Genomic DNA, 11947 nt, shown 5'->3' with positions numbered 1-11947 from the left:
GGTATCTGATAAAACTATAGCTCTATTAAATACCTAATGAGCACAAAGGTGTTCTTCAGCAGGGTTCTGTTTTATAATAGACACAGGGGTGTAGTTGCTCAGATACCATCAATATGATAAAAGGAAGGGAACCTGAATGGACAAGTAGAAATTACGACATCTTAGCGATGCTACTCCCAGGTATGCTGTAAGCCTCGCAGAGTGATTTCCAATCTCGGTGTAAACACATAGCAAAGTACACAGATTAACAGCAGTTATTGTCTGTATTGATCTTTAATGCCATATTGTTTTCCATGGGGATAAGAAGGGCTGTTCTAGTGCCCTTGAACAAAAGATTGTTGCTTGTTTTCCCATGGTTATATGCAGAATTACTGCTGCCCTTCTAGGCCTGAAGTGGCTGACTCTCAAGAGCACCTAGTATATTCGTCATGGATAACGCATGTTGTGACTCCTCAGACTGAAAGACTTGTAAAAACGTATGCTGTGCAGGAGACTTCAGAAATGAGTTGGAATCAGTGCCCAGTTCTCAGCAATAAAGCATTACCACACCAGATCTACGAGAGCTCCTGTCTGGTTCCACGCATGTGCGTGGATGCTCTTGTACATTATTGCAGAACATACTGGGGAAGGGAAGCACTTTTTGTTAAAACAATTCTACATACAAAAAATGTTACAGAAGCCTAACCAGGAATGTTTTTATATTCACATTTGATTTTTTTTTGTCAAATTAAGCATAGGCATATAATAATGTATTTGATTTTCTCTATTCGAATAAAATCTTCACTTTTTCTCAAGTAGATCTTTAAGATTTTTATTATCATTAGTTATGTGTATTACAATAGCAGCCAGAAGCCTCCAAATTAGTGCCCAATGCATAGGGCCCCATTGTACAAACAGATGTTAAAGAACAGCCCCAGCTCCAAAGTGATGACAAATGAAATCGTGAGGATAAAGAAGTCCCTTTGGGGCCCATGTCTAAGCAGCCAGGCAGAGACCCAGGGAACACTCGGCATGCTGATGGTTTCTTCGTTTTTGGGTAGACTCTGGAGGAAGAAAAAGAATCAGATCTCTTGGCGCATCACATTTCCCCTTAAGGGAGTGGCCACGGCGCTGAGATCACTATGACCCATTTCTTCATGCTTGCTGATGATCCTAGTTTCAGTCCTTGCTCGGTAGGATCCTGAAATTCAGCAAGTGAAAAATGTGTCCTCACTGAGGACACATAGTAAACTTCCCATTGTCTTCTCTGAAATCAGGATTTTCAGCCTGCTCTCTGGTGGTGGATACAAACCAAGGGAAGAAAGAAGCTGCAGAGGAAGAAGGAGGAGAAGACAGACTTGCAGACAGGTAGTTCACCCTGAGCTGAGCACAAGAATTCAGTCCCTCCTGCCCTGTAAGTGGGGCTGGTTGAATGCTTTCCAGTGGGGCTGATGTCCTGCATGAATGCTTTCCAGGAAAATACAACTGAAAAAATGAAGATGAAGAGCGAGAATATCTGCACCACCTTGCATGAAGGTGATGGTGGCTCTACTTCTTTGTCCCTATTGCACCAATGCCTAGGGGACAAAGAATTAGGCCAGAAGAGGCTAGAAAAGTTGTAAAGGATCCAGCAGGAAAGGCAAAAGAATACCACAGATAAGAGAGCCTCAGTTACACACTTTCAAAGAGGCAGAGGTAGCTTGGGCCATCACTGAATGGGACAACCTACCTGCCTGGCCGAGTCTACGCTAGGATGGTCTAGTTTTCTGAAGGCCATGCAGAGATGAAAAGGAGACTGGTTGTCCATGCGCCCTTTTTGCCAGCCACCTAAGTGAGAGCCTTGCACGTTTGTACTGAACTTTACATCCCAGATATATAAATAATGCAAAATTATTCTCCTGAGAGGTGAAGGTGGCTAAGCCCATCATTTTGTTTTATGGATGAGAAGCTCATTGTGACACAGTGGTCACCTTGTCAGCTTTATAGGTGCTCTTCACCCACAGAGCAGTACTATTGCAAAGAGAGCAGCTACGCAGTGAACCCCTCAGCTTTATAACCTCCCCGGGTAGGAGCCCTCCCTACCAGAGAGCTTTTCCGTCAGGGCAGATGAGATCACGCTAGATAAGAGATCTCTTTGCTGTCTGGCAGGAAACACAGCACTGACCCTCCTGAAGGCTCAGATTGACGATAGCCTCCTGCAGCGCTCACATGTGCAGGATAATGTCAGAAAATTACCCCATGTCAGGAAATCATTAAAAATGTTATCTTTTCCTCTTGGGAGTTCCTTGAGACTCTGTTCCCTTCACCTTTCTCTCCACAGTGGCTGCTAGAGGATGCTGCAGGATACGGGACCTGAACCAAAGCCAACTGAGTAGCTGAGACTCCCTTCTGACTACAACTACTATTATTCTTTAAATCTGAACCTTTGGTCCCATTGCTTATCAGCTCTCAAAATCTGAACCTTTGGTCCCATTGCTTATCAGCTCTCAGTGTGACAGTGGCTACACTCTGATTTCAGCTCAGACAGGCTGAGCTCTGGAAATAGCTTCATGCTACCTAAGTAAAGCTCTGCTTACTAATGAAAGTATTAGAGGGAATGACAAAATTGTTTGGGCAGATGAAGGAACCCGTGTTTGACCTTGACTAAATTCTCCATCTTTGGGTAACCCCTCCCTCTCCTGTCACTCAGGAAACGTCCACAGCTAGTTATCATAGACCCTTCCTCCACCTGCTAGCAGCTCTGTGTCTTAGATTTTGGTAACATTATTCATGCAGCAGCACGCCAGGCACACGTCACTCATCTTCAGGGGTTTGAATTCCTCTGGCGAGGTGCAAGAAGGCAGAGGTGAATCAGAGTCCAAAACGATAAATGCTCTTTGCTCGGCATTAATCTGATATGCTTTTAAGGCGTATCAGCTGTATTTTGCCTGTTATCATGTGCTTGGAGCAGCATTACACCTATTCATACCCACGAGTTAATAAGGGGCAGACCAGGATCTTGGCTCTGGCGCTGGTTTGAGGCTGGAGCATCTGCTCCCTTGGGGAAAGATGGAAAGGGCTGACGCCACCCGCCCGATCGCCACAGGGAGGCACAGGTTGGCGGCGGCACTGGGCTCAGCGGCAGAGGTGGCCGCCGCTTCCTTCCACCACCAGCGGCACGGAGGAGGCCCAAGGCCCAGCTAAACGGGCGCAGCTTCGTCGCCAACAGAAAACCCGGGGGCAGAGCTCAGGGGCCCCTTTCGGTGCGCTCCTCCGCCACGTTGTCCCCTCTCCGGGAGCGCCCCGCGCGCCCGGCCAGCGCCGCTCTCCTCCTCACGGAGTCCCCGGCCCGAAGGATCTCCTCAACCCTCCTTCGCTGCTTGCCGGGGAGAGGCGCCGGGGAGCGGGGGGCCAGGCGGGCGGCCCGCCGCCCCGCCAGGGAGAGGGGGAAGGCCCGCCGCCGCTTCTGCGACGGAGGCAGCGCGCCCGGCTTCACGCGCGCGCCTGTCCCCACCGCCGAGCTCCTCGGCGAGAGCTCCGCCACCGCCACCTGCGCCACAAGGGTCCCTTCCGGCCGCGAAATTTCCCGGGAGACGCCCGGGGCAGCGAGAGTCTCCGAATCCGTCGCGACGCCCGGGATGGCGGCAGCCCCGCGCCCCGGCCCGCAGCAAGGACACCGGCCCGCCTCAGTTCAACGCCTTCTCCGAGAAGTGTCCCAGCTTCCCCTCCTCCTGCACGGGCTGCGAGGCCCGGCCGTGGCAGGACGGGCCCCGCTCCCGGGCCGGGGCTCCGGCGGGCCACCGCGGCCCCCCGCTCCCCGCCGCCAGGCGGGCGCCCTGCAGCTCGGCACACTTCTCCTTGTAGTGCTGCGTGTTGCCGGCGAAAGTCTCGCAGCGGCTGAGGTTCTCCTCCTGGACGGGGCTGCCCACGTTCTCCTCGCTCGGCCCCGAGGCCGTTGCCCCCTCCTGGGAGTTTTGGCTAAGGTAGACAACGATGATGTCGCCCTTGAAATTCATTACTTGTCCGCTTGAGATAAAGGTGGAGTTACTGTTTCCAGTCACATTTCCTGGGGAAGGAGGGGGGAGGAAAGAAGACACACGTGATTAATATTTTCTCCTCGTGAGATGGACGCTTAGCACCGTGAACTTAATCCGCTGTGGTGGCTTTACTCTTGTTCCATTATTTTTTCCCCGTGACACGAGAAGGCTCTTATAATCAACGCCTTCCACTGGACCTTTTCATTATTTCCATTTTTGCCTCCTCAGGACGAAGCCTGTCATCCACAGGGAGCCTGTCTGGAAGGCTTGGAAACATTTTCTCTCTCAATTGCGCTCTGAGAAGCAAGAAGGAGCGCGATGAACTCATGCTCCCCGTGCTGCCCAATGCACAAGCTGCATCCAAACTGCCTCTGCCCACGGTTTGTGAAGAAATGGTCATAACGTCTAATTATGAGTTTTTGGGGTTTTTTTTTTTAGAGTCCCAGGCATCACATTGGGTTTTTTTTCCCCTTTGGTAAACAACAATCAGTCCTACCGTGTGGGCTAGGTAGCAGGCTTATTGAATAAATAGTGAAAGACTTAATGCCAGACCACACAGTCACACAGTGTCCAAATGACACAGAGCTTATACAATTATCTTACATTGTCCTGATCCTCCATGTAGGTACACTCCCGTACTCACCTTGTGCCCTCATGGATTTACCTGGATATACACTGACTCCAGTGAAGAGACAGAGTCTATATTATAGCAACCTAATGGAGTTATGGTTTCAGTCAGTTTGCCTGTGGTTAGAGATTTTTTCAGTATAAATTCAATCTTTCTGCCATTCAAGAACTGGGTCACTGACTCAAGGCTCTGGGAATTAATAAACTTCACTCAGAGCAGAAAGAAAATAACTGAGAGCAAACTTTCAACAACAAACTAAAAACTTGTTAAAGTTTGAAAATCAAACAACCGAAGCAGCCAAGTAAAAAAAAAAAAAAAAAAAAAAAAAAAAAAGAAAAAAAAAAAAATTCTTTTGTAGCCTATGAACACTCTTCCTAAGAAATGTTTTCCCTGCTGTGCTTCACTTAATTATTACTTGTGGACTGATCTGACACCTTTTAGACATTTTGTGCCTTTCCTCATTACGTTCCTCAACCCTTGAGACATTACCATTTTCACTGCAGCTAAGCATGGCCCAGCCCAGAGAAATGCTGGTTTTCTAGCGGCCATGGGTGATGTTTGCACATCAGTAAAGAACACTGGGCTCCAGCTGTGCTGAGTTAGGACCTGTGCCTGCTCATAACCAAGTCTGGGTAGCACTTGAGCATCTCCTTAATAGCCCCCCTCAAGCAATCCTATTTATTTTAGCTAAACCACTGCATTGCTAGCTCTTTGCTTTCTTTCCAAGTGTTGTTGATTAACATGAGATGTCAATAAGAGTTTTCTCTGCGGGAGTTTTTTCCCTGCCAATTGCTTCCCCTGTTTCAATTCGGTTTGGCTGTCTGCCATCAACAAAACTGTTAGGCATAATAGGAGTACAAAAATAACAGTTTGCCTTTATACAGATTGCCTGTCACTTGCAAAAGGTACTGCAGAAAAGTTTACCAGTGCTCAGTATGAGATCAAGAATTTAGAAATATATGTGACAGTGGGGAGGGAAAGAAAAAAAAAAGGCAGATTAACGCATTTATAATGTTTAGTTGAACGTGGCTGGCAAATCTTCACTGCTTACTGAAGACACTGTGCTGAAACAAAAGGATATTTGGGGACCAAAAGCACAGAAAATGGACACAAGAGCTTCCTGCACTGTACTAAGAGATGTGCTTCCAACCTGGAAAGTATAAGGGACGCCTTCAAAGGATAAGTGAAGGCATCGTTCTCTGCAGCGTTTCAGGCTTTTGATCTTTTCAGAATACCTGATGATATTAATTACAATGACAGATTAATTTTTGTGGTAATTATTCACTAAGAACTGGAACAACGCAGGCAATTAATTTTCTCTGAGCCATCTAATAGCCTCTAGGTGTTACGAACTGTTTGTCGCTGCTGAAACAGGCTGGTTTGGGATCTGGAAGTGAAAGGCTCTGCAAAACCATTCCTGATCATGAGTCACTTTGGTCTTCTGGCACTCATGCTTTATGCTGTAGCCCTACACATGACTTTGAGGTGGTCATGAACCGACGCTTCATGTTCTGACTGCCTCCAGGCTTGGGAGTTTGAAAGAGTGCTTGAAGGCTTGCCTCCGTCTCTAGTAGTGACCCCTGTAAGTGGCACCTGTCCAGAGGTTTACTTTGGTCCTCTAGGGTTGTTTCACAGGAGGGACAGAGTCTGCAATTTCTGTTGTCATTTTGAGCGTTAGGGAACTAAACCCAAAACTTCATGGAATTACCCATGGCCTTTTTCTTCCTGTTTGTTCATCTACCCTCTTTTGTACCATTCTGTCTTAGCATGACTGTGTACAAAGCCCGGTGGCTTCAGTTGCTTTGAGAAGCTTTACAGAAAGTTATTTTGCATGCACATTTATGCCATCTGGACCTTTTACAAGGCCCAGCGAAATGACCGATGATGTTGCAGCTCCACGGGCAGCCCCAGTGTGGCCGGGGTGCTTCAGTGTGGAACCTATGGCCAAGCCCTGTCCCACTCCCCGTGCAACCAGGCATTGCTAGCAAGGCATGGTCATTCTGCAGACAGAAAAAACCTCTGCCAGCAAGCCACATTAGCTACAGATTAACTAACCCCCATTCACACTGCCCACAGCTCTGTCAGTACCTTCTGGCAGTCGTGCCTAAAAAATGGCAAATTAGGAACACAGTGTATGTGCTCAGGTTTCACCAGATGGCACTATAGCATGTACATACCCGAAGGCACAGACACGATTAAAATACCATGTAAAGAATTACGCTGCAGATCTAAGACGACACTTTCTAGCACGTCTCTTAAATCCAAGCTCTCCTATTTGCCCTATTGTTCCTTAATATTTTCTCTTCCTCTTCATGTCAGATTTAGAAAGAAAAGCAGTACTTCTGCAGTGCCAAATATGACTTGACTTTCAGTTGTACCTCAGAGTCCCCTGCCAACAGCAACGAAAGATATTCTGTGTTCTTTTTTACTACTGCTGAATTTCATACAGACCAGGCAGTGAAACTGTGTCAGGATTTCAGGAAACTGAAGCAGCAGAAAGACTATTTGGTCTTGGAAAGATGAACGCTACACACTTTCAGATTCCCACATGCATGCATGTTGAGAGAGGAAGAGCCTTCAAAAGTGTTGCTTTTGGGTTTTGGCAGACTGACAAGAATGTCTCCGTAAGAAACTTTAAGGCACGACATGGTTTTAAAGAAGGGCAACTGCTTACGACTGCTGCGTGTATTACAGTAATACTTAGATGTCCCAGTCAAAACTAAGGTCTCATTATGCTTGGCAGTGCATCGACATAAACAAAAATAGAGCATCTGACTTTAAGAGATTATAATCTAAAATGACTAATAACACATGACAGGCAGATTGCAGACTTTTATACTGAAAAAAGTCTGAGGGAGGAAGGTTTCATCCAGAAAAGGCTCATTACTTCCCTTCTGCTAGTTTTGCTTCAGTGATTTTTTTTTCCCTGCTTTCATTTGACAATTTTGATATATTTACTCAATATGTAAACTGGTAGTCAATTCGTAAATTTGCGACAGTGTTTCAGAGTTGTTTAGGGGGCAGAGCACTTGTGTATGGAGAATCAATGTCTCTATGAAATTATTTTTAGGTGAATGCTTATATCCTAGCAAATGAAAACAAAGAGCTAAAAACAGAAATTTGAACATAATCTCTTTGACCCAGTCGTGGCCACCAGGTTACAGCTCCAGATGGAGTTTCACTGACCGCCACATAAATGTAACCAGATTAAACCTAATGGCAAAAATGTACAAGCAGACTGTTGAATGGAAAATTGTCTGTCTGAGCGTTATGCATCCTTTCTTGACTCAGCATCTAGGTCCCTATACTCTCCTCCTCCTAAGTCTTCTCCAATACACACCCCTGCTATCACCAAAATGCTTCAGTAAAGGAATTGCCTGGCCTCTGCAGTGACAGCCAGAAGATGGGTTCTGCATTGCTGGTTAGGTAAGGGCAGGACAATGGTCCCTCATGACCAACAATAGTGCTCATACAATCTGCAGAATTCACTACAAACCAAATAGCCTTACTATTTCAGTTTTGTTTTCAGATTAGCTTCAGGGCAATTAAGTGAAAAGGCATAATTTTATTCTTCTCCCCTTCTCCTAAATCAGACCCTCTGAATAATACCGAGCCAGCACAGAGAATAATCCTATACAACTGGGTACAGGTCAAGCCTAGTGGGCTTACCAGATGCTGGAGGGAGGTCTGAAGTGCTGCTGTTTGTCCCTGAAGTGCTTCTGTTTGTCCCTGAAGTGCTTCTGTTTGTCCCTGAAGTGCTTCTGTTTGTGTTCTGGTACTTCATGTTGGTACTATCTGAAGATGCATCTTCCATACTATGATCACTTGCTAGTGTGCTCTGACCAGCAGAGAGGAAATTCAAGCCACAGGTGCACTGTGCATAGGATCCAGTTTCTGGGGAGGTGGAGGCACTGTCAGCTGCAGCACAACAGGGTTTGCTCCACTTTCTGGGAGACTCCCTGTACGAAATGCCACACCTCACACAGATCTTCTCTGAGTCATTGTTTGTTGCAAAATGATCTGTGCCTTTGTTGTCCGTTTCCTTCAGGCAACTATGGGCATGTTGGCAAGATTTCTGAAGAAGTTTGTCCGTGGCAATGTGTGCCCCATCTGTGTTGGAAGAAGGGTGAAAGCCTTGAGAGACTGATATGTCCTCTGTGCTCCCAATCCCTGAAAAGTACTGATTTAAGCTGTCGTTCTCCCCTGCCTCCATCGGTTCCGAAAATGACGACACTGTTTTACTGGCAGTCCGACTCAGCAAAGATAAATAATCGGCGGTATTGAGATCCTTATCCGTGTATTCATCTTCCGTGGGCACTGGTGGGAAATGGTCATCATCAGTCTCAGTTACGACAGAAAACTCTTGGAGGTTCCCTCCCGCCTCGCACGGTGCTGTGCTGGGGCTCCCGTTCCTGCAAGGAGCGTGACCACTGGCGCAGCATGAGTTTCCAGGGGCAGGAGAGCTGGTGGGGCCCAGGAGACACATGCCTTCAGAGGCCTGGGGGACAGCAATGTTCGTGATGTTCTCGGTAACAAATGCATCTCTGTGGGGCTCCTGAAAGAAATTAAAAATAACTTGATTAAGAAATAGATCAGAAGAAGATTATTTGCTAGACAAAGAAGGAACAAGCAGATCCCTGTTCTTCCTTGGTGCGGAGCTGCTGAGGTTGAGCAGCACAGCTATATTTGAGTCTTGAAGTGTAATTCTGTTCTGCTGTGAAACTGTGACTGGTCATGCTGTGCTCAGCGGGTGTTCAGAAAAAAATCTGGTGTCCTGGGGGGCAATAACGTTTAATTTGGGGACATGACTATTCCTAGGTCTTAAGAAGGCCCTTAAGAGTTAATAAATCTAGAAGAGTCGCTAGATTCTGCTGTTCCTTATGGACCATCAGTAAGACCTACCTGACTGCTTATAAGGGTTTGGAAACCCCCTAGCGTCTGAAGGGCTGTTGATCTGTGAAGGCCTTACTGGGAGCAGAACCTTTATTATCAGTAATGATCGGAAAAAGAAACTGGGTTGATTCAGAGGGCCCAAGACAAGCTAGAAAAAAAGAAGTCACATGGGCAAGGTTGCTTTGACCTGGAAAATGTTAGGACAACAAATGCTAAGGCCCAAAACATCATGTTGCCAGTACTTGTCAAATAAAAGCCGTATTTTTGGTTGCAGCTCCAAAAAAAAAGGGTTGCGAAATAATTTAAGGGTTTCCTTCACTTCATGGAAGTTGTGCTGTAAAGACAGGTATTTGGGAACTGATACCTTTCATTTCTAGCATCTGTTCAGATCTTCCAGGATAGAAGAGAGAGTATAAATGCTGCCAGCCCCTAATTCCTGTTGATTCACTCCTCTGTCCCAGAGGATCTGAGCAGCTGCCAGCGCAGGAGGTTGCATTAACACTTGTGAGACAAAAGAGGAACTGCCTACTCAAAAAGGTGTGTTTGTTTGGTATGGGGGTTTTTTGTAGCAATGGAATTTGAGTCTTTCAACAGCTAAGCTAGGCAGAGATCCTAGACGGGGTGGTGGGAGAGCTTGCACCTGGGACACCTCAGTCCACGGCCGTGGTGTGAAGCAGGCAGTGCACATGAACTTGAACCTGTGCCCCCATCTGAGTGTTTCAAGCATGGGATCTGGTGTTCTTCCAGAGCAAATCCTCTTGTAAGGTCTTACTTTTATCACATCCAAATAGACAAGAAGGATTTCTGTGAGCACTAGAATTAAGGTGTCTCACAGCCAGTTTCTTCAGCCGATGGCTCTGTGCTTAATGCTTTGCATGTCTGGCATTCTTGGCATTACCCCAAATTCAGGTTTCTCCCGTGTGAGCACTCTGGTATGTAAAAAGGTGCAAACTCAACTGAAGCTTTTCCTGCTTTTAGGATTTAGAAAGGCTTTCTCCTAGGCAGAGTCTCAGGTGTTCAGCAAGCAGTGGGCTCGCGTTTAACGTTCTCCTCATAAATATTTAATCATCACAGAGACTTTTACCGCTGTTAAAACTGGCTGAAACCACAGAGCAGGTTCAGAAGCTATTTGAGAACGGTGATTTCATACGCCTCACATTTACAGAAAACCAGACTGAAAAGCCAAAGCTGCGAGCATTTTTTGAGGAACTCAAAACTTGTTTTCTAACCAAACATTAATGTGGAGTCTGCTTCAGGAGGAGTGTCAGGAATGCCATGTGGAAAACATAAAACAAAGAGAAAATGCTAGCGTCTTTGACTTTACCTTTGTTCCTTTTATTTGGCTGCACACTTCGTTAGCCCAATTCTGTAGATCTGCTATAGGGAAAACAAAAAGAGTAGCTGTAACATATAGCAGGCACTGAAGTTAGCCACAGACCTAAACACCCACAGTCATTCACAATCCGCAATATCGTATTAAATAAAAACCAGCGAGACTGTTTTTACTGACTGTTCAAGTGTCCCAGCGTCGGTCTAGCTGAGGATTCATTGTAACTGGAACAGGGATATATTTCTGTGGAACAAATGTTTCCAAGCTCCTAAAATAGACCACGGTTAAACTGTGTTCCACATCAAATGGGGTTTCTTTCCTGGTCATATGTCACACCAAGCTATGACTGGCCCAATACCGACCCGCTTGCAGCCGTCCGGTCTATTTCAAGAGAAGTCACATGGATGGCCCAAAGGCCATTATCAGACAGGAGTAAGGAGCCTGGAGAGAAGAGGGTAAGCCACTGAGACCCCAGGACAGCGGGCTCAAATACAGCGTATTCCACTTAATCAGGGCGTACTTAATGGGGAAATTCACTTAATTGGAGTATCTCCCAAGGAAAAGCTTTAAGTCCAACAATGCTTTATGGCAAAGACTGCCACTTAATAGAGTTAGCAATTCTTGTTTTCTGTTTACACTTTCAGGAGATTTTGTAGGGCTCAGGTCTCACATACATTTGAAGCTTACGCTGGTTTTGTATGTCTGAAGATAGATCAGCTACGTAGCCACTGCCAGTTCCCAGCAATGACTCTGTTCCTCTGATGTTGAGTCTGCACATTTACCATCAGACCCCCCCTGTCCCAAGCAGGCAGAGCTTCTTCCTGATCCTACAAGTCTCTGGGGCTCCGGTTAGCAGGGTTTACAACGCAAAGGCAATGGAAGGACTATCACTGCAGAGGAGCAGGGCAATAGAAATGTCAAATAAAGAGCATTCCCCCCTAACCTGCTTTGCATCGGATTTGGTTTGCAAGGAGAGTCACCATTTCCTCCAGCCCATCCCAGGAATTCCAGATTTAGCACAACCCGTGTTTAGTGTGGCAGAGGCAGCCTATTTCTAAAACACAGGCTGAAATATACTTTACAACAGAGGGTTGCTGTCTT

General features: G+C 46.4%; 1 protein-coding gene across 3 annotated transcripts in view; it reads right to left on the bottom strand.

Annotated features, from left to right (window-relative positions):
• Nucleotides 1–795: 795 nt before the first annotated feature.
• TNFRSF11A (TNF receptor superfamily member 11a) overlaps nt 796–11947 on the bottom strand; it is a 29078-nt gene continuing 17926 nt past the window's right edge. Inside the window, exons 8-11 of one of the 3 annotated variants that reach the window (XR_003927443.2) lie at nt 10841–10893; nt 8293–9178; nt 2441–4024; nt 796–2402 (exon numbers count right to left, since the gene is read on the bottom strand). Coding sequence is in view for 2 of the 3 variants with exons in the window: in XM_030042150.2 (XP_029898010.1) it covers nt 3645–4024; nt 8293–9178; nt 10841–10893 (1319 nt within the window). In the remaining variant the exon portion in view is untranslated. Of the gene's footprint in view, nt 4025–8292; nt 9179–10840; nt 10894–11947 lie in introns of all 3 variants that reach the window. The other 2 variants (XM_030042151.2, XM_030042150.2) reach the window with 2 other exon arrangements.

This window comes from Aquila chrysaetos, chromosome 18 (genome assembly GCF_900496995.4).
Source record: "Aquila chrysaetos chrysaetos chromosome 18, bAquChr1.4, whole genome shotgun sequence".
In the NCBI taxonomy this organism is placed as follows: Eukaryota; Metazoa; Chordata; class Aves; order Accipitriformes; family Accipitridae; genus Aquila; species Aquila chrysaetos.
The sequence above is the reverse complement of the archived record's forward strand: the minus strand, read 5'-3'. Positions and strand labels throughout refer to the sequence as shown.